We start from the raw sequence: 22,647 nt of genomic DNA, 5'->3' as shown, positions 1-22,647 counted from the left end.
TAGAATGCAGGACTAAGTTGGATCCTGAAAAACTGCCCACATAGCCGTCTGAACTTGCCTGTGGTATCATTTCAAACTAGTGCATGCATTCCATTAGAAGAAGTGGAGAGATCAGATTTGAGAAGGTGACATTTGAGCGAACCGGTGGGCACATTTTTCTGTGCACCAGATGACTTTAACTTATTTAATTGTTGGACTTAGAAATTTAAAAAAGTCAAAAAAATTTTTTTGAAAAGAGCCTGTAAAAGTACTCTCCATACTCACTTTCCTGAATGCCTATGAGCCCTGTCTATATCATTTCCAGTTGTCCTAGCTCTTCACATTTTTGTTTTATACTTCATATTTTAAATTGTATATATCATGCACATGAATATATCTGCAGGTACCTTAACGCATGAATGCCTTATCTTCCTGACTATACCTGAATTTCCTGTGGGCATCTTGAGGGTAGGCTCATAGTGTTGTAGTAATCAAATAGGTAGACAGACTGGCAGAAAATACTTTAGATAAAAGAATTGAATTTTATAATTTAGTCAATTCTGTTTAATAATCTGGTCAGCTCTTTTAGTGTATCATGTAAATGTGATTATGAGAAATACTCTCCTCTGGAAACATGGATCAGATTATTAAAATCAGCTCTTTTTACCCTATATTTGGTATGTATGTTTATTAATAACATTCTTTTTTTATATTAATAACATTCTTAACATTAATTCTAACTTTTTTGTTAAAAGACAGTGTAATTTCAAATGTATTAGAGTAATTTCTCTTTTGCAGACTGCAGGTCATGCTTACTGAAATTATAATAGCAGTCTAGAAGGAATGTATAAAATTAGTTTTATTTTCTTTTAAATTTGTGCCTTTTGTATGATAAGTATAGAGGTCTTTTATCCTCGCTTTAACTTACTGTTACGTGGTAGAAGGAACAGTAGGCTAGACTTTAGGAACCACCACTAACAAAATGTGTGATCTTTGGATAGATCACTTCACCTTTTGGGGCCTGGATGTCCTTATGTATAGGGTGAGGAATAGAAGTAAATGATTTCTAAGATCTCTCCTGGCTCCAGCCTCGTAAAGGAAACTGACATTGCAGGTAAGGGATTGGCTAAAATGTTCTGTGATAGAAATAAAAATACAGAAAGCCAGTTTTGTTTATGTGTATTGAATTTGAGTGGGCATCGGTTTCTTCATCTATAAAAATGGCGGGTGTTTGACTCCAATTCTTGGGTTCTTTTATAAAGCCTAATTTATCTTTTCATGAATTTCTATGGTTGATTTCTTAATGTTCAAATGTGAATAGTAAAACTTTTTTTTCCCCCTTCAATTTAGTGAATGCAGTAGTAGAGCAGTATCTATATTCAACAAAGAAGGGTGTTTGGAGATTGTATTAAAGTATTTAAGTAGGTTTTCCACCAATGTTGACCTGGCTATTTCAGTAGGTAAGTGAAGAAAAAGTGATGATTTATTAAGTATGTGTGGCCTTATTCAAAAATTTTTATTCCAACACAGCATGTTTATTCTACAGAAGTGATTTTTTTCCCCTCATTATATGTAAATGTGTAACTGAGTTCTGTTTGTTCTGAATCTTTTAAAATCTGTGATTAATACTTACATAATTTTCCTGCTCTTCACTCTGAAAGGGAGGAAGGTAATTATGTGAGCAGGTGCGGTTTCTAGTATATTACCATCCTTAGAAGGCTTTATTAATTCTTGAAGCATTCATCTCCCATTTACTGAGAAACAGTAACCCACAACTACCTGGCCTCTGAGCCAAAGTTAATTGGAATCTAGACTTATTTAAATGTCTTGTTTTGTTTGTTTGTTTTTTTTTTTTAATTTTTATTTATTTATGATAGTCACACAGAGAGAGAGAGAGAGGCAGAGACACAGGCAGAGGGAGGAGCAGGCTCCATGCACCGGGAGCCCGACGTGGGATTCGATCCCGGGTCTCCAGGATCGCGCCCTGGGCCAAAGGCAGGCGCCAAACCGCTGTGCCACCCAGGGATCCCTATTTAAATGTCTTGTACCACTGTCTCATACTCCCAGCAGAAAACGGATAACCTGTGCTTTTTTTTTTTTTTTTTTTTTTTTTTTTGAGAGGAACATAAGTGATTGAAATTTCACATAGGCCTGCTTCCCTTCTATGGGAGAGGGGAAGTAGAGTCTGGCAGCTTCAGCTGCCTTGACTCCCTCACGTTTTCTCTGTGTGGTATGGAGCATAGGGAGCCATAGTGGGGAACCCTTGTCCATTTGGAGAGACAGACTGGAGGCTGGGTGGCTCAGCAGAACTCTGGGGAGAGTGGAGAAATCATTGATGAAAAACATTTCTTTTCTTCCCATTATAATGGCCAGGCATCCAGCTGTCCTTTTATTTAATTATGCATTTCTCCTGGCATGGACTAAGTGTATTCCCTTTACTGATGCTTCTCTTGACTCTAATATATACTTTTAAGGGAACAGGAGAAAAAAACAGTGGAATGAATACTACTGGGAAAAATTGAAAAATCAGTTTCTCAAAATGAAATCTTTGGCAAAAGGGCGATTTATGAATAAATGTGGATTTTAAAAACAGTTGAACTAGGAAATTGGTAGGTGGCTTTTAATCTCAGAAGACGGTTTTTCTTTACAATTAAGGACATTCACAAAAGTTAGTTAATAGCTTTTATTTTTTATTTAAAGATTTTATTTATTCATTCATGAAAGACAGAGAGAGGCAGAGACATAGGTAGAGGGAGAAGCAGGCTCCATGCAGGAAGCTGGATGTGGCACTCTGATCCCGAGACTCTGGGATCAAGCCCTGAGCCAAAGGCAGATGCTCAACTGCTGAGCCATGCAGGCATCCCAGTTAATAGCTTTTAAAAGAAAAACCTCACTTCTGTTTTTGTATCTTTAGTCTTGTAGATTTATTTAAAATTTATTTTTCTCTAATAAAGGATTAAAGTAATTTTGCATTGTATAATGTTTTCTTTCTGCATTTTGCTAGATTCATGAGTTTTTATTTTTTATTTTTTTATTTTTATTTTATTTTTTTTTGATTCATGAGTTTTTAAACAAGTGTCAAATTACTTTGGGTTGAAAATCAAGGTTTACATACAGTAAAGTGAACTTCTGAGATTCTGTTGTATATATTAACATGGCTTTCTTAGGTCTTGTCTTTATGGTAGCAACCATAGTTTCTCTTGGCTTTTTGCTAAAGTGAATTTAATCAGTCTCTTAATGAAAAAAATTACATTTGGATATATGCGTGTATGTGGATTTGTATACAAATGCATTTGGGGAACTAAACTAGATCACAGCAGTAGCATGTATTTTGACTAATTTGGGTGGGCATGGATCAGCTGTGAAATTTTGAGACTGGAAAGAAATGGATTTGTTTGGAATACACTAAGAAAAACACATTTGGGCTTGGTTCCTCTTGTGTTTTAGAGATTTTTCTGTCAAAGTTGTAAGGCAATACCAGTTGTTTTGATACTTTCAGTTAGTTATTTCTGATCTGCAAAGTGTAATCCATGGTCTTGTTTTAATGCAAGGAAGGAGCTAAGCACTGAAGAGATCATAGCCATCTCTTCATTTACTCATAGTTTTATGTAAAATACTTTTTTTTCTTAAAGGAATACTGCTTCACCAGAAATAGCCCTAACTTTTAAGATCATACTGAATTTAAAGGAAGCCAGAATGTACCCAAGCCTGCTAAGTGTTGTCCCTGTGCTGGCCTTTGGCCCCCAGACTCTTTGTTACTAGTCCCTGATACATACAGAAATTGAGGAGAAACCTTTATAAATGTTCATTAGTAATTCCACATTGTCACAACATCTAAGAGCCTTTTAAGTTGTATTTTGTAAAAGAATAATTCTGTAAAGAATTAGAAATTAAAAAGAAAAGAAAAAATCTTTCATTACACTGATAGTCTGAGGAGCCACATTTGCATGTACCGTCCTTTAAGTAAAACATACCTATTTTACAAAAGCCACCTGTGTCTGAAGAAGTTATAAACATACAAATGTTTAGTTGGAACTAGAGGGTATCATGCTAAGTGAAATAAGTCAGTCAGAGAAAGACAGGTACTATATGATCTTATTCATAAGTGGAATTTAAGAAACAAAACAGATGAGCATAGAGGAAGGGAAAGAAAAAATAAGATAAAAACAGAGAGGGAGGCAAACCATTAAAGACTATTTACTGTAGGGAACAAACTGAGAGTTGCTGGAGGGACAGTGGGTGTGGAGGATGAGGTAATTGGGTGATGGGCATTAAGGAGGGTACGTGGTGGAATGAGCCCTGCCTGGGTTGAATACTATATGCAGCTGATGAATCACTAAATTCTACCACTGAAACTAATAATACAGTATATTTTAACTAAATTGAATTTGAATACAAAATTTTTAAAAAGTTGCAAATGTTTTCTGATGAGTTAAATTGTTGTAAATTATCCTAGCAGAATTCATTTGTGTCTTAATTTTTATCTTTATAGCATATTGTTTGCAGACAGTGACTGAAGATAACCCAGAGCTGCTGAAATCTTTCAGTGCCCCAGCATTGCATGTACTGGAATCAGCAATGCTTTCTCCTGTCACTTCCATGGACTACATTCTATTAAAGACATTAGTGGCAGGTAAAATTTAGCTATAGGCCATAGTGTGCTTTTTTAGTAATTTGTAATGGGTAGAGATGGATTCCAAAATTCAATCATTCATTCATTTTCACCACATCAGGACCTTCTGTGCTTATATCTGTACTGAAAGTTGTAATATTTATGTGGAGATCCTTAATTCAAGAGGTTATGCAGGGCAGCCCTGATGGCTCAGCGGTTTAGCACTGCCTTCAGCCCAGGGCCTGATCCTGGAGACCTGGTATCGAATCCTGCATCAGGCTCCCTGCATGGAGCCTGCTTCTCCCCCTGCCTGCGTCTCTGCCTCTTTCTCTCTCTCTCTGTGTGTGTCTCTCATGAATAAATAAATAAAATCTTAAAAAAAAAAAGAGGTTATGCATAGTTGTGGAGCCTTCTAGGTTTCTCTTCAATTTAACAAGTTACTGTCAACAGATAAAGAAGTGCTATTCTCAAGATCCTCTCTTGCTTCTGAACCAGTGAGTTCAGAAATGGACTCTGGGCATCTAAGACATGACCACTCACTTTTTTTTTTTAAGGTTTTATTTATTTATTCATGTGAGACACCCAGAGAGAGAGGCAGAGACATAGAAGGAGAAGCAGGCTCCATGCAGGGAGCCCGATGTGGGACTTGATCCCGGAACTCCAGGATCACACCCTGAGCTGAAGGCAGATGCTCAATTGCCGAGCCACCCAGGCATCCCACTCTCCTTGGGATTTATATCTCCTAGATGTAAAGATAAGAAATAACCTGGTGATCTGTTGAGTAGTGGGTAATTTATATTTTTTCTGTATATATCTTCCTCTTGCCCTTGCAGAGGTAAGGTTTTGAGTGCTGTTGATTTTTAAAGTAGTGAAATACATGAAATACATGTACCATAGACTTTACCATCTTGACCATTTTTGAGCATACAGTAATGTTAAGTACATTCATGTTGTTGTGCAACCAATCTCCAGGACTCTTCATCTTGCAGAAGTGGAACTCTGCACACGTTGAATAATTCTCCATTTCCCCTCCTCACACCCCTACTTTCTGTCTCTATGAATTTGACTATTTTAGGTGCTTCATATGAGTAGAATTATATAGTGTTTTTCTTTTTGTAACTGGCTAATTTCAGTTGTTTTATTATTTTTAAACTTTTGTTTTTAAGTAAGCTCTACACCCAACGTGGGACTCAAACTCACAACCTCAAGATCAGGAGTTGTATGCTCTACCAACTCTAATTCATTTAGTATAATGTCCTCAGAGTTGTCCATCCATGTTGTAGGGTGTGTCAGAATTTCCTTCCTTTTTAAGGGCTGAATAATATTCCCCTATATGTATGTGTCACATTTTATTTAACCATTCATTAGCAGATGGGAACTTGGGTCAGTGGCTATTGAGTAATGCTGCTGTGATTATGGGTGTACACATATCTGTTTAAGTCCCTGCTTTCAATTCTTTTGAGTTCATATCCAGGATATATTTTTATTTTACAGTGGCTTTTTTGTTGTTGTTTTCATCTGTCTGTTTACTTAATAGTAGCTTCTATTCTCTTTTGATAAATTAGCAAAAAACCAAGAACCTACTCTTTGGTTTGTCCATGAGACCTTGGAAATTTAGTGCATTTCATTCCTCTCTTGGAATATAAGAAACTGCCTAGAGGGCAGCTCAGGTTAAAATGAAAGAATGAGGCAACTTCATTTGTCATTTCATGTGAAAGTTGATCAGTATTCTCTCTGTCTGTTGCTGTGCGGTGTGTACGAGAGGCATTGTGTGTCAAGGAAGAGAGATGATTATGCAGGACTGTAATAAAGGGAGCTGCCTCTGTGCAAAGCTTGCTTTCTTTCTCTTTTTCTTTATTTCTTCCTTTCTTTCTTTCTTTTTGACATTTAATAAAAACTGAACACAGGCAGAGGGTTTGGGATTTCTTTTTTTGAAATTACACCTGAGCTTAAAAGAACCAATCTTGCAGAAACTGTATTTAATACAAGCTTTCACAGGCAAGTCCTTTGTGCTTATGTGCATTTTCCCCTCAGGCACAATTTGGAACCTAAAGGACATTATTCCATCCAAGAGTCAGGCAGAAATCATAAATGCCATACTGAAGATCTTGTCTGAAGTTCTGGACCTGGATGCTGGTGAGATAGTAATCCGAATGCAGGAGGCCGAAAAGCAGAGGTTAGAAGCCGCTGCAGAGACAGAGGACATACTAGGGAGCGCCAACCATGACGCTTTGATGGAAGATGATGAAATGGAAGAGATTCCGCACAAAAGAAAAGTCAGAAGGAAAACCTTCATTTCAGATTTGCTTCCAGTAAGTCAGATTGATGCTTGCAAGCCTTGATTAATATAGCTATTTTCTTCCAATAAGTATCCTAAGCTTTGTACAACACTGTCACAGTACAGTTAATTATAAAGTGAATTTCAGTAACAATCCATCATGTTTCCCCATTGGCTCTCTTTGCAATGTTAGAAATCTATTCCCAAAGGGGGAGCAAACATCTCTTGTCTAAAATGAGACTTTTCCACGGAAGATTTCCAAGAGGGGAGAGACCACTACTTTTGTGACACTTGAGAACCATTCAGTCATCTTCCTAACTCCTATGTCTCCCCCTCTTCATTTACACACTCTCCACCAGATTGTCTTCATACTGAAGGAGTTTTTATTTTGCATTCTTGTCTCTTTTATGTTAATGTTTATCCTTATCAAAATAGCAAGCTCAGCCCTCATTAGCCCACTGCTGCTGAGCAGAGAAGGTTGGGTGCTTGTGAGAATTGGTGGTTTTAGGGGTCACTGACACACTCGTGTTGGTGTAAAAGAGCAAGCTCAGGTGCAGGGAAGGGAACATTTTAGCAGAGCAGGTCAGCAGAGATGGAGCCATACTTTGGGAAAATGTTCCCCCCAAGGAGGAGCGCAAGCAGTTGGGAAGACAGGAGGACAGCGACTTGGCTCTATTCATTCAGATGCACATTTTCTGTGTTTCTGCTGTGTGCCAGGCACTGTGCTGAATGCTGACACGAGAAGATGATTAAGACATTTTTCTTGTCTTCAGGGACCTTATCTGTCTTAGGAGGACAGACACATAATTAGGACATGTTACAATGCTTTTGCTAAGAGCAGGGTAGGGCTGTGCACAGATTTCTGAGGGAGTGGTTTGCATAGAGAGGCACGCTGGCTGGATAGCCCTGATGGGAGAGGAGAAGGAAAGATTGTCTGAGAAGGCTTTGTGGACAGAACAACTAGCTGCCTTGAAGGATGGTATAGGAACAGTGTGGTGAAAGCAGGTTACTGTCATTAGGTGGTCTAGTGGCAGAGAGATGGGTTAGGTTGTTGACATCTTTTGGAAGAGAGATGACGGAGTCTGACTTGGAGGAGTACTGGTCCTTTCCTCTCAGGCCTTCTGCGGTTCCAGGTTCTCTCCAGACCCACATATGGTGAACTGAACCTGACAGCTGTCTTCGGTCAGAGTTTTGACAAGTTTATGCCCAATATAAGAATTCTTTAAATGGAATATACCTGAAAATAGACATAACGGTGTCCTTCTTTCCTGGATTCACAAAGTCTTGTAAAGCATGAATTGGTGGTATTTTAATGAAATCAAAATGTTGTAGTTAGAAGTGTTTTCCAAGCCTCCGTGGATAGATAGCCCTTAGGTGCATAGCATCATGTTGAGTCTGGCGGGTGCATGTAAAGATGAAGAGGCTGCCTCATCCTTGAGTTGCTTGCAAGTCAAAGTTGCTTCAGAATTGTAGCACCCCTTTTGGTGCGGGCAGGCATGTTTGAACTCCAAATTTAGTCCTTGTTCTGTAGTCTGAGTAGAATTGAAAATCAGTAAGACAAGGTAGGCAAAGGCAGAGCTGTGAGCCTTATCCTCCCAAAGGGGTATTTCTGAAGAACCCTAGCAATATTTTCTCTGCAGTTGTTACGGGAAGGGTAAGTTACAGATCTGGGACAGACGTGGTTTCCCCCCCAGGGAAAGGCAGGATGTGACGGATTAGGGCTTGGAGGCCCTGTGGCGGTGGCATGGCACGGATTGTCCCAATTAATTGATGTGTACAGTGTTTGTGCCGATTTCCCATCGGTGGAACTGGAGAGCGCAGTTGGGCTGTTCGGGAACTCTGAAGTATCTGAAATCCCTTGTGGGGAGGGGGAGAGTGGCACTTTTGATTTCCGCCCCCTCTTCAGCCTTGCTTTCCAGGGAGAAGGTGAGGACTGCAAGATGAGGTGGCATGGGCAAAAAGTACTGATCATTAACCGTTCAAGCATTTACTTTCCTTCATATTATTTAAAAATAGAACATTGGTGCTTATAAAATGCAGCATTTTCTCATAACAAAAGCTTGCTTTTTAAAGTCTGTTAGCATAGCTGAGTAGATCGGATTGATTAACATGCGGGTCAGTCAGCCAATGTTTAAGTGCCAGTAGGGTGCTGGACATCATGCTGGTATGTGCCCAGAATACAAATGTAATGGAAGGCTCTGGTCTTTCCCACTGCCCAAGGGCTGGTGCAGGAGGCCTTTGGAATCAAAACCTTTAATTGCATTACTTAAGAAGGTATAATCACAAATATGTAAAAGAAAGAACCAATCCAGGTTGTTATTTTAACATATGCAGAAGAGGAGTCACTCACCCAGCTTCCACAGTTATCAGTGATCAAATCATAGTCTGTTTTATTTTGTCTCTTTCCCCTCCTCCTCTCCCCTCTCAGTGCTGAATAGTTTGAAGCAAATCTCAGATGTCATAATATTTCATCGAGATTGGTTCTTTATGATTGTTTGATGACAATAAGAAGCAGAACAGTTCTGAGCAGGAGAGTTCTTTAAAGAAGTAGAACTTAATTTCAGGGTTCTTCTGAGCCAGGTTTTCATATATCTCAAGAGGATGAGAACTCCACAAGAGCTTGTCTTTATTTAGCTTTGAGTCAACTCTAGTAAATGTTTTCTTGAATATCATACACAAAGCAGATAGGAATAATTTTTATATATGTTCTTTCCAGCATTAAAAAAAAAATTCAGGGATTCCTAAGCTACATCTTTTTTTTTTTTTTTTTTTTTAAGAAAGGGGAGAGCACAGGCAGGTGGAATGGCAGAGGAAGAGGGAGAAGCAGACTCCCAGCTAAGCAGGGAGCCCAATGCAGGCAGGGCTCAATCCCAGGACCCTTAGCAGATGCCTCACCAACTGAGGTACCCAGATGCCCCTCAAGCTACATCTTTTAAATGAACACTTTGCTTTAAAATACATCTTATCAAAAATAATTATCTTTTAGTAATGATTTTATTTTAAATTTATTTTTATTATTTTATCATTGCTATTGATCTTAAGTAATTTCTGCATCCAGCTTGGACCTTGAACTCACAATCTTGAAATCAAGAGTCACATACTCTACCAACTTAGCTAACCAGGTGCCCCTATTTATTATTTTTTAATAATTTTGAACACACAACCGCTGGGTGGCTCAGCGTTTAAGCGTTTGCCTTTTGGCTCAGGGTGTGATCCTGGAGTCCTGGGATCGAGTCCCACATCAGGCTCCCTGCATGAAGCCTGCTTCTCCCTCTGCCTAGGTCTCTGTGTGTGTCTCATGAGTAAATTAAAAAAACCTTTAAAAATAATAATTTGAACATGGTTCAAAATGGGAGTCAGATTGTTGCACAAGAAGTTGCTAGAGGATTATAGATCAGCGTGAACATTCTGGAAAGGAAAATAGGGACACATCCCAGGATCTTCAGACGTTTCTTTGACCCAGTAAATCTGAGGAAATGAGATATCCAAGTAATCTGAAATATTCCAAATTAGTGTATTTAATGGATTAATACACTAATAATAATAATATTAATTAATATTTCACATGCATTAAAAGGACAATTAGAAGCCTGTTGAGACAGAAACATTCAAACAATAAAAGATACTTTTTAAAAAAAAATATTTATTTATTTATTTATGATAGTCACAGAGAGAGAGAGAGAGAGAGAGAGAGAGGCAGAGACATAGGCAGAGGGAGAAGCAGGCTCCATGCACTGGGAGCCCGACGTGGGATTCGATCCTGGGTCTCCAGGATCGTGCCCTGGGCCAAAGGCAGGCGCCAAACTGCTGCGCCACCCAGGGATCCCTAAAAGATACTTTTTTTAAGCCTATACACTATCTGAATATCAATGTAGCTATTTCACTTTTCATAGGTAATTTAAGAGTTAAGGTCACATAAATTTCTACAACCCTTTTTAAGACTAGTAATTGAGAAGTTCACATTAATTATTCCCATAATTAATATGGAATGTTCCAGAAGAAAGTTCTCCCCTTTCTTCAGTTTATTTTTATTTTATTTTATTTTATTTTTAAGATTTAATATATTTATTTGACAGAGCACAAACAGTTGGAGAGGGAGAAGCAAGCTCCCGCTAAGTAGGGAGCCCGGTGCAGGGCTGGATCCCAGGACCCTGGGATCATGACCTGGGCCCAAGGCAGATGCTTAACTGGCTAGCCACCCAGGTGTTTCCCCCTTTCTTCAGTCTTACATAAATGTTTTTTAATTTTTAATTTTTAAAAAGATTTTACTTATTTACTTATGATAGACACACACATAGAAAGGCAGAGACACAGGCAGAGGGAGAAGCAGGTTTCCCACAGGGATCCTGATGCAGCACTTGATCCCAGGACCCTGGGATCACGACCTGAGCCAGAGGCAGACGCTCAATCACCGAGCCACCCAGGTGCCCAAATAAATGGTTTATTGCTGGCTTCAGAGAAAGCCAGGAAGCAAGCCTGTCTACACCTTAGCCAAGCCTTGTTAGTCATATAAGGGCTTGTTAGTAGTTCTTGTTAATGCAGTCTTTTCCAAGAAGATGTCTAAGCATCTAAAAGTTAGTGTTAGAGCAGCCCCGGTGGCCCAGTGGTTTAGTGCCGTCTTCAGCCCCGGGGTGTGATACTGGAGACCCGGGATCGAGTCCCACATCGGGCTCCCTGCATGGAGCCTGCTTCTCCCTCTGCCTGTGTCTCTGCCTTTCTCTCTCTGTCATGAATAAATAAATAAAATATTAAAAAAAAAAAAGTTAGTGTTGTGTATAAGTGCCTAGTCTCTGAAATGAGCTCTTGTTTTAATCTTAGTGTGCTGAGCTACTTCTTAACAAATTAGATTAAGTTTCAGGGTAATTTCAGTTCACAATTCCTGAGTATTTATCTCTTCTCCCCAGCTAACTATGCAACGCTTAGAGGATAACCGTGTAGATAGATAGAAGCCCAGTTAAGAGTGGCCTGCTGCACAGTGCCAAGAGGAGTCATAATGCTTGTTTGTACTTCAACACATTATGACTTTTCTTCTGGCTACCCCATCCCCCATGCACTCTATTCCAAGGGTAAAAATCATGTAGTAGGCTCTAAGGACATTCATGTGATAATATTTTCCCAAACATTGATAGTTGGTTGTTTGATTTATTGATTTATTTATTTTTTAGCCCACTGACAAGGAACTGAGAGAGAGCATAGCATTATTGACGGCTCAGCAGACTGCTCTGGAAATTATTGTCAACATGTGCTGCAGTGAAGGTTTGTGACCAGTTTACGTTTACGTTTAGACATTCTCCCCCTGGGCTGAAAGGGGAGCTTCCATGAGGATTTTTAAAAATATTCAGTTATATGTGGTTTGCACTCTTCCCAGATCCCTCCGATGATGAGTGGGAAGAGCTTTCTAGCAGTGATGAGAGCGATGCATTTATGGAGAATTCCTTCAGTGAGTGCGGTGGGCAGCTGCTGTCTCCCCTCTGCCTCTCCCATGAGGTTCACACTGCTTTCACCAACTACCTCATCCCAAAGAAGGTAGTCTGTTTCAAGTCTAGCCTCATACTGGAGCATGGGAAGGGCTTAAGAGAACTATTCGCCATGTATGCAAAAGAGATTTACTCTCACTTCCAGACTGTAGGTAATTGGTAAACAACAAGTTAGAACTAACAGTAGTGGGAGTATGCTGAAAAGTAGATCCTTCCCAAGCCTAACCATTTCATTGAGAGGTAATATGTTGGGACTTGATAAAGGGATCATGTAGAAAACGACGCTACTCTTTTAACCTTTGCTTTACTGCCTTTCTTAAATCTAGATTTTTGAGAAAACTGCCTTTCCAAACAGCACTGCAGTTGACTTATGTTCTAGGAGTCCCACTTGGAAATCTTTGGTTAGAAAGTAAGAACTTTTCTGTTTTCAAAACTGTTTGTCATTATGTTATTACATGAAATGATGGACCACTAACTAAAAGATACTGACTCCCCCCAGATCCAAGAGTTCTATTCCTGTGTATATTCCCTAGAAAAATGTGTGCCTATAAGCTCTAAGCCATGAGAATGTGCATAGCAGTGTGTTTCCAGTTGTCCCAACCTGGAAACAACTTCAGTGCCCATCAGTGGCAGAATGGAAAGGTAAATTTTGACGTAATCACACAGTAGAATACCTAAAAGCAGTAAAAACAAACAAAAACAACCTGAACTAGAAGGTTGACAAGAAAAAGAAAGCAAGGTGTACAAAAGAATATATACACTGAGATTCCTTTTTTACAGAGTTCAGTAACTGGCAGCAGTATTTTGTTTCAGGACACATACTAGGTGGTAAACCTATAAAGAACAGGGAAATGTTTACCATAAAAGTCAGGATAGTGGTAGCCTTTAGGGGTCAGAGAGGCAGGACGAGACAGGGAAGGGGTATGTGTACTGCGAGGGTGCTGAGCAGTGTTTATGATTTTTTTTTTTAGCAGTGTTTATTTTCTAGGGGCGCCATGTTTGCTTTATAAACTGTTAAATTCTGTATATGCTTTGAGCACTTTATGTGTGTCCTATTTCACAACTCAAAGTCGTTTTGCCAATGCTGCCATGCGTAAAAATTTTTCTGAAGCAGATTCCTTATGACTCATAAGTGAGTTGTGCCTCAGGCCCTGAGTGCTCAAGCAATTTGATTAGGGAGATAATCAGTTTACCTTAAGATTCTTTGTTATAGCCATACACCTGCGTACAGGTATTTCCAGTCAGAGCCCAAAGCTTAGGTTAAAAACAAATACTGAATTCTGTTGGAATACTGTTAGAGAAACATCGCATTCTTTCCACTTCCTTTCCAGAATGAACACTATTCAGTGCAGAGCCCTCGTGTGTCTCCAGAGTCTTGTCTCCCTCCTGGATGTGGACCATCTTGGGGGCCCTGCAGCCCTTCAGACACTTGCACAACATCTGTCACAGCTGCTTTTTTCTCAGCCAGGTAAATATTTAGGACTCATTGTGAAAGACTATTTGGATCAAGCAGAATTTTGAAGGCCCAGGAACTTGGACTTTGGCATTTTGCCGTGTTTGTCATCCAACCTGCAGAAACCTTTCCCAAGCAGGAAGAGTCATATTTATAGTTGCCAGTGGCATAGAGTCCAAACAATATATGTAAGGTAGTTTATGGGCTATACTTTTATTTTTTATTAAAATTGCATTATGTCAGGCCAATAAGGCTGAATCACAAATATCATAATATCATAAATATTAGATATTTGGTTAATTCTCTAGTCTTTTGCTTCTTAAAATAAAACTATTTGATTTACATTTGGATAATCCATAGATGTATTACAGAATTCACAAGTTATTAGAGGATGTAAAGCAGAAAGCCTCTCTCCTTTTTCTCATACCATCCAGTTCTCTCCCAGAGTCAGTCACTGTTACCAGTTTCTTGCATGTTCTTCCAGAGAGATTCTCTATATAAAAATATGTATCTGAGTTTTGTTTTTTTTTAAGATTTTATTTATTTATCCATGAGAGACACAGAGAGAGAGAGGCAGAGACATAGGCAGAGGGAGAAACAGGCTCCATGCAGGGAGCCGGATGCGGTACTCAATCCTGGGACTCCAGGATCACACCCTGAGCCGAAGGCAGAGGCTCAACGGCTGAGCCACCCAGGCGTCCCTGAGTTTTTTTTTGTTTTTTTTTTTTTAAGATTTTATTTATTTATTCATGTGAGACAAAGGGAGAGGGAGGTGCAGGCAGGTTCCCTGTAGAACAGGGAGGCTGATGCGAGACTTAATCCCAGGACCCTGGGTCATGACCTGAGCTGAAGGCAAGACACTTAGCCGATTGAGCCACCCAGGCATCCCTGTATGTGTGTTCTTAAGTCAAATTGTAGACTACTAGACAGAGTACTGTACTCTGCTTTTTCCTAATATGTTTCTTTCTTTAAACACCTTTGCTTGGTAAAAGGTGTTACCACGATCTCTCTAATATGAATTACTTTCATTTGTACACAGAAACCTAGAGAGATAGCATACATAGGTAACTATTCTTTCTAAATGGCCTGGCTGTACAAGTGTTAATGAGTGCTACTCTAACAGATTCTCATAGTTTGTGGTAATAGAATCTCATTTGACTTGGCCACATCAAACTATAGCAATTCAAACCAAACTAAAGAAGAAAAACTGAGAGGGAGGGGAAAAATAGTATTTTATGTAGTAAAAGAGAATTCTCCACATTACGTCCCAGCATTGCATGTCTGCATCGAGGGTAATTGAGAGATAAGAATTGGTTGCTCTCAGCTCCCCAATTTCAGAGTGTCTAGGGAGTTTTTGAGGGTAAATTTGAAGATATTTAATATTTGCTTTCTGCACTAATTTTAAAATTTAACCACCAAATAGGCTATAACTTAACTGTGTTACATTCAGTGTAGTATTCATATACCTCATTGTAAACTATTTATTAAACTTATCCTCTTCTCAGATACAACATTAAGTCAAGAGTTGAAGCTCTTAAGTTGACACCTGGCTGGCTCAGATGGAGGAGTATGTGACTCTTGATCTCAGGGTCATGAGTTTGAGCCCCACATTGGAAGTAGAGATTACTTACATAAATAAAACTAAAAAAAAAAAGTTGAAACTCTTAAAAGATCAAAATATGGCCATTTTTGACTAAATATAAGCTTTTATATAGATATTCATTTAAGAGTTCCTCCCCAGTTTTTTTTTTTAAGTTTTTTTGTTTTTAAGTAATCTCTACACCCAGTGTGGGGCTCAGACTCAGTGACCCTGAGATTAAGAGTCACATGCTCCTCCATCTGAGCCAGTCAGCCAGCTGCCCCACTCCCTAGTTCTTCTAGAAATCTTTTTTTTTTTTTAAGATTTTATTTATTTGAGAGTGTGAGCTTGAGCAGGGGGGAGGGGCAGAGGGAGAAGGAGATGCAGGCTCACTGCTGAGCAGAGCACCCAGGAGCCCCTACTTTGCACTCTATCAAGTTAATACAAGGTGCTGTGCATTTAATAGTGCATGTTTTAGAAGTTCTAGATCAGGGGTGCCTGGGTGGCTCAGTAGATTAAGCATCTACCTTTGTTCGGGTCCTGATCCCAGTGTCCTGGGATGGAGCCCCCATGTCAGGCTCCCTGCTCAGTGGGGAGCCTGCTTCTCTACCCACTGCTTGTGCTTTCTCTGTCTCTCTTTCTCTCAAATAAATAAGTCAGTCAGAATACTGAGATTCTTTTTTTTTTTTTTTTAATTTTTTTATTTATTTATGATAGTCACACAGAGAGAGAGAGAGAGAGAGGCAGAGACATAGGCAGAGGGAGAAGCAGGCTCCATGCACTGGGAGCCCGACGTGGGATTCGATCCTGGGTCTCCAGGATCGCACCCTGGGCCAAAGGCAGGCGCTAAACCGCTGCGCCACCCAGGGATCCCGAATACTGAGATTCTTAAAAAAAAAAAGTTCTAGGTCAGTTTTTAAAAATTAAGTAAAGATTCAGACGCCCATACATAGTTATTCTGTCTCTACTGACCTTCTAGCATTTGTCAGCAGATGTAGTTTTCCATTGATCTCAGGCTGTGCATTCTTTAGCTGGTGTGATCATGAGAAGACTGTGCCCAGCCACACCTAAGACAGGATACAGGCAAGACTGGGCACGCTTTGGCTACAGAGCTGACTTGGTGTGAGCTGGCCTGATAACTATCTTTTCATTGGTCCCCCAGCCATATAAACCAGGCAGAGATCTGGATGGCATGGGGGGCAGGGGACATGGGAAAGAAGATGTTCTATCTGACTTTTGCTGACATTCTGGCTCCCACCAGCACAGCCCAATATCCCATGGTAGAGGACGAGGAGGGCTACTCTTGCTCAGGGCCACTCCCATTCACCCCTTCACATGGGCTCTCCCTGCTGGGAACTGGGCCAAATGGGGTTGTACATAGCCAGGCCCCCAGGGGAGCAAGCCTAGCCTATCATTACTTCCAAGACCTGCCTACCCTGAGGGAATTCTGTCTGCCCTACTGGCAGAACAAACTGCCATTTTCCTGCTCAGTGGGGAGCTCCAGTCAAGATACCAGAAGCTCCATCTCCACCCCAACAATTAGAGTTCATTTCACTTGAAGTAAAGCTCACATATTTTGTCCCACTGCTGTACAGAAAACACTTGGGTATGTTTCTCCCCTTTCAGCTAGCTATTTGTGGTTACTGATGCTTGCACATTTATTACCTGGAAGATCACAGGAAAACGATACCCAGCTTAGCCTTGGAGAAATAATGGAAAGTCTCTGAATTGTGGGAAAATATAATTAAACACTTTAAGTAAATTCCAAGTTCATAGGTATTGTTGACATAACCTTTTCTTATCAGATTGAAATTTTTGATAAAGGATAATTGCTTATATTGAGAGATGGTATGCTAAAGTTCCTTTGAAACATTGAGATTTATTAAATAACGTAATCTTGTGGGTTTTGTGTGGATGGTGTGAACTGTTACTGGAGAATTTTCTGGGGAAGATGGGGTCAAATTTCTCTAACTTTTTGTTACCATGTTTGAACATTAAGTGTATGAGGATCATACAACTCTGCCTAACTTGCTTTATTTTTAATGCTAAAGTACAGTTGTGAAAAGTTACAAAATTTGTGATACTTACACCCTGTGGCTGACATCAGAGATAAAAGGAGAGAACATTGTCAGTGAATCAGATTCTGGTCCTTGCATTCAGTATGTTAATACCTTTGTCTCCTTTGTTAAAGACCATTAATCTTCAGAACATCAAGAAAATTTTAGGGATGCCTGGGTGGCTCAGTGGTTGAGCATCTGCCTTCAGCTCAGGGCATGATCCTGGAGTCCCAGGATCGAGTCCCACATAGGGCTCCCTGCAGGAAGCCTACTTCTCCCTCTGCCTATGTCTCTGCCTCTCTCTGTGTCTCTCGTGAATAAATAAATAAAATCTTTAAAAAAAATTATAGCAGTGTTTTGTTTTCAGATTGGGTCAGTCTATCATTTGTTCCATTACTTGGGTTCCATAATCATTTAGGGTTCCCTGTTTTCCCACATTTGGGGAAGTAGAAAGCTCTTTTCATTACAATTAGAATGATAGTAGCACCCATTCTGGGATGTTTCCTGTTCTCTTCTAGGATATGGAAAATCAACCCGAGAAAGTCACTTAAATAAAAATTTGCTGTTTGATTACCTATGAGTTGGCTACCTACCTGCTTTTACATGTGCAGCAATTCTTAAATGCTGTACAAAGTTGTTGAGGGGAAAGATATTTTCGCCCACCTTCTTTTGCTTAACTTCTGTTGATATTAATTTCTTCAACAATACCACATGGGTTGACCTTCTGAGAATTTGTCAGAAAGGCAGCATAATTTGAAGTTTCTTTCCCAGATTTGGATACATGACTAGAAATGTGAATTCGATAAAAATTACCCGCATATTTTCCTTAATTTAGGTAGAGTATGAATTACACATAATATAAAACAGTAACGTGGTTTAGATTAGGGTTTTGAATCTAAGGTAATGGTTACTTTTCTAAGAATGCAAGACAAAAAGAATTGTTTCTGAATGTGTTCTAGTTCATATTGAGTTATTTCTTCATGATATAGTTTTGTTGGTTTATGTGCAGTTGGTGAATTTCTAGGGCTATGCTTAATAGTTCTCATCAAATTCAAATATAACCTACTTGCTAGAGCGATGGTGACTTTTTGAATTTTAGTAGCAACAACTTCACACCAATTTTTGAGTGGCTTTTGGGTACTAGGCTTTATGAGCAAGATATTATTACCCCACCTTTCTGATAAGGAAGCTGATTTGAGGAACTCCTTTGGGGCACTTATTGCTTTAACACATACTTCTTGAACACTCTACGCCGTGTACCATTCTAGGTCCAAGGGATATGGGGGTAAATGAGCTAGGCAAGATCATGATGCTCATGGAGCTTACAATCTCAGACAAAGATACAATGTAATTTCATCTAGGAAGAAAATAAAAGGAGATGGGTTCGGTGGAAAGGGCTCTCTGAGAAGGTGACGTTTGAGCCGAGGCCAGAAGGAGAGGTCATACAACGTCAGAGGCAGGATTCCATCCCAGGTCTGTCTGATCCTAAGGCTATGCTAGTATCTGTTCTATAAGATTTACGGGCATTCCCTACTTCAGTACATAATGTATATATGATCATGAGAGGCAAAAAAATATAATAAGCTTTGATTCAGGTGTGTGCAGAAGCTACATCATGCTCAGGTAGGCAGCCCCAAAAGGGGTATTGGAATAATTATAGGGCCCCAGGCACTAGAGGGCAGAAAGCCAAGGTATCTATCCCATCCCTAAACTTTGTGGCTTAAAACAACAATAATGGTTTTTCTCATGGTTTCTATAGGTCAGGAATTTAGACGGTGCACAGTGGAGATGGTTTGTCTCTACTCCACAATGTTTAGGCTAGGGGTTCTCAACTAGGAGCAGCCCCCTACACACACACACACACACACACACACACACACACACACCCCGTATCCTCCTCCCCCACAGCATATTTGGCCATGTCTGGAGGCATTTTTTCTTGTTACAACTTGGGGGTTGTTACTGTTACCTAGGGGGTAGAAGCCAGGAATGCTGCTAAATATCCTACAGTGTACAGGGGATCCCAAAGAATTGTCTGGTCCAAAATGTCCATAGTGGCAGGGTTGAGAAACCTCTAGCCTAGGGCTTCTGCTGGAAAACAAGAAGCCAGAACTGTCTGAAGTCTTCTTCAGTCCCATGTTGATGGGTGGTTCACAGGCGCTGTCAACCAGATCAAGTGACCTCGCCATGTGACCTAGGCTTCCTTATAACATGGTGGCTGAGTTCCAAAGGCAAGAGTTGAGAAAGAGAAGAGAGCAAATATATGTGAGTCAGGTGCAAGTCATGTTGTCTTTCCATGACCTAGCCTGTCATGTTCATGTGTCCTGTTGGTTGATGTCACAAAGTCCCCCCAAATTCAAGGGGTGAGGGAAGTAGACTGTTGTGGTTATTTTTGGACAGTATAATCTACCACAGCAAGTTCATCGCTTTCCCTTCCCACCTCAGGGGTAAGAAAGAAAACACTAAAAATGAGCAGGAATGGGAAGGGGAAGTTGGGTCAGTAAAAACTATAGAAGACTGAAACCATGGAGGTATAGTGGTCCAGCCCTATGCAAGCAACAGCTCTTGCCTAGGCAGTGGGTTTGGGTTGTTGAGGAAGCAGTCTGATTTGGGAGACATCTCCATGGGAGGTGTGCCCAGTACCATGATGGCAATCTGTGAAAAGCTGAATTCTGTCTATGAAGCTACCTCAGGTGTATCCCATGCTAAAAAGCCAGTTAAATGAAAATCCAGCATCGGAAAGGCGAGGACTGTCTGTAGAATGTGCCCTTGTTAGGGTTATTTCAATTGTGGATGTCTTTTCAAACTTACATATACAGTCCACAGGGGGCTGTTGACTAGAAGTTTGGGCTTAATGTCAAAAATGTTTTAATTAGGGGATCCCTGGGTGGTTCAGCAGTTTAGCACCTGCCTTCAGCCCAGGGCGTGATCCTGGAGTCCCGGGATCGAGTCCCATGTCGGCCTCCCCGCAGGGAACCTGCTTCTCTCTCTGCCTGTGTCTCTGCCTCTCTCTTTCTCTCTCTCTGTGTCTCTCATAAATAAATAAATGATAATATCTTTTAAAAAATGTTTTAATTAGAATAGCATGTATTAATATTTAACAGGCTGTGTTTTGATTCCGTATCTTTTTCTACAAAATAACTTAGCATAGAGGAAGACAAATTTATATTTCATTTTTGTGTTTTAGATTTTGCTAAGCATGTTGACTTTCTAGAAGCCATAAGTAGTGCCTTGAGGGCCCTCTTGCAAACTATGGCCTCCAACAACATTTCTCAGGTAAGATTTTTAAGAATTTTTATGTGAAACTTGCAAAGATTCTGTATTATGGAGGCAAAATTCATTATTTAACTGTTTTTTTAAAAGTGTTTATTTTTCTTACAAGAGTAATATATGATCCTTGTAAAAAGAAAGCAAAAATGCTTAAAACAAAACGTAAAATATTTTGCTTCTTCCCACCACCATCACCAGCACACACACAGGTTTGTTTTTTTTATTGATGTGATATAGTTGACATGTCTGTTAGAAGTATTCTCTCTGAGTGTCATTTGTCTTTTTCTGTAACATTTTACAGAAATTTTCAAGCATGCCCACTGATTCCACAGTGATCCCTCAGCATCTCTATGTGATGGGTGGTTTTCCACTTTTTTTTTAAAAAAAATTTATTCATGAGAGACAGAAAGAGAGAGGTAGAGACACAGGCAGAGGGAGAAGTAGGCTCCATGCAGGGAGCCCAAAATGGGACTCGATCCCCGGTCTCCAGGATCAGGTCCTTGGGCTGAAGGCACTAAACCGCTGAGCCACACAGGCTGCCCTGGTTTCCCACTTTTATTCTTTTCTTTTTATTTATTATTTTTTAAGATTTTATTTATTTATTCATGGAGACACACACAAAGAGAGAGGCAGAGACACAGGCAGAGGGAGAAGCAGGTTCCATGGAGAAAGCCGACGTGGGACTCCATCCCGGGTTTCCAGGATCACGCCCTGGGCTAAGATGGCGCTAAACGCTAAGCCATAAGGGCTGCCCTCTTTTCTTTTTATTAAGGAAATTTTCAGATATCTCTAAAACCAGAGCTAGTAGTATGATGAACCACAAGTGTCAGTGAGTTGGCAGCGTCCTGGCATCTGCATTCTTTTTTTTTTTTTTTTGGCAAACATCCTGGCATTCTTGTTCCCTTCATCTCCCTTATACTTTTGTTTTTGTTCCCTAGATGACTTTAAAGCCAGTCATGTTACTTCACCATAAATATTTTATTACTGCTTCGTTATGTGTCTGTGACAGAAAATGGACTTCTAAAAAACTTAATCAGAAGTACTGTTACCCCCAAATCAACAGACATTGCTTAATTATCAGTTGATATGCAGCCTGAGTTCAGTTTTCTGATTGTCACAAAAATGTCTTTTTATTTGGTTTGTTCGAATCAGAATCCAAAGAAGATCCACACATTGCTTTGATACTTTGGTTTCAAAAAAAAAAAAATTTTTTTTTAATGGCTTTAGTGAGATTTAATTCACTTACCAACCATACACTTCACCCATTTAAAATGTACAATTCATTGGCTTTTAGTATATTTACAGATTCTTAAATCTTTTAATTTAAAACATTTCCCATACCAACCCCCCTTCTCTATATTATTTATTCATTAAAGAAGCTGTCATTTGTCCTGTAGTTTTTCCCATTATGAGATTTGGCCGGTTTCTCAGGATAGTATTGTTGTCGTGTTCCTCTATTGTCCATACATTCTATAAACTGGGAGCTAAGTCTAGAGTCTTAATTAGATTCAGGATCAAATTTTTTGGCAAGAATAATTCATACTGCTATATATATTTTCTACTTTTACATCACAAATTATATATTTTCATAAATTTGTGATGTTAAGATTAATTAGTGGATTTGGGGAGCCTAGGTGGCTCAGTCAGTTAAGTGTCTGCCTTCAGCTCAGGTCATAATCCCGGGATCCTGGGATCACTCCCTGAGTCAGGCTCCCTACTTAGCGGGGAGTCTGCTTCTCCCTCTCCCTTTGCCCTCCCCCCCCCCCCCCCCCCCCCCCCCCCCCCCGCTCCTGCATTCACTCACTTTAAAAATCAATCAGTCAATCTTTTTTAAAAAAGGTTAAAATGGGGGATGCCTGGGTGGCTCTGTGATTGAGCGTCTGCCTTCAGCTCAGGGCGTAATCAGGGGTCCTGCCACATTGGGCTCCCCACAGGGAGCCTG

At 39.9% G+C, this 22,647-nt stretch overlaps 1 protein-coding gene and 1 long non-coding RNA gene across 3 annotated transcripts in view; one reads left to right on the top strand and one right to left on the bottom strand.

The window, feature by feature from the left end:
* HEATR3 (HEAT repeat containing 3) overlaps positions 1 to 22,647 on the top strand; it is a 55,161-nt gene that overhangs the window by 5,576 nt on the left and 26,938 nt on the right. For both annotated transcript variants that reach the window (XM_072827119.1, XM_072827120.1), the window contains exons 5-12: positions 1,330 to 1,439; positions 4,472 to 4,612; positions 6,626 to 6,903; positions 12,035 to 12,125; positions 12,238 to 12,395; positions 12,673 to 12,755; positions 13,678 to 13,814; positions 20,623 to 20,711. In XM_072827119.1, the coding sequence (XP_072683220.1) occupies positions 1,330 to 1,439; positions 4,472 to 4,612; positions 6,626 to 6,903; positions 12,035 to 12,125; positions 12,238 to 12,395; positions 12,673 to 12,755; positions 13,678 to 13,814; positions 20,623 to 20,711 (1,087 nt within the window). The remainder of the gene's footprint in view (positions 1 to 1,329; positions 1,440 to 4,471; positions 4,613 to 6,625; positions 6,904 to 12,034; positions 12,126 to 12,237; positions 12,396 to 12,672; positions 12,756 to 13,677; positions 13,815 to 20,622; positions 20,712 to 22,647) is intronic.
* LOC140633932 (uncharacterized) lies at positions 5,926 to 9,358 on the bottom strand. The gene is made up of 2 exons (XR_012031526.1): positions 9,220 to 9,358; positions 5,926 to 8,401 (listed from the first exon to the last, which is right to left on the bottom strand). It is a non-coding gene; the product is annotated as an uncharacterized lncRNA (long non-coding RNA).

This window comes from Canis lupus, chromosome 5 (assembly GCF_048164855.1).
Source record: "Canis lupus baileyi chromosome 5, mCanLup2.hap1, whole genome shotgun sequence".
Taxonomy (NCBI): domain Eukaryota; kingdom Metazoa; phylum Chordata; class Mammalia; order Carnivora; family Canidae; genus Canis; species Canis lupus.
The sequence above is the reverse complement of the archived record's forward strand: the minus strand, read 5'-3'. Positions and strand labels throughout refer to the sequence as shown.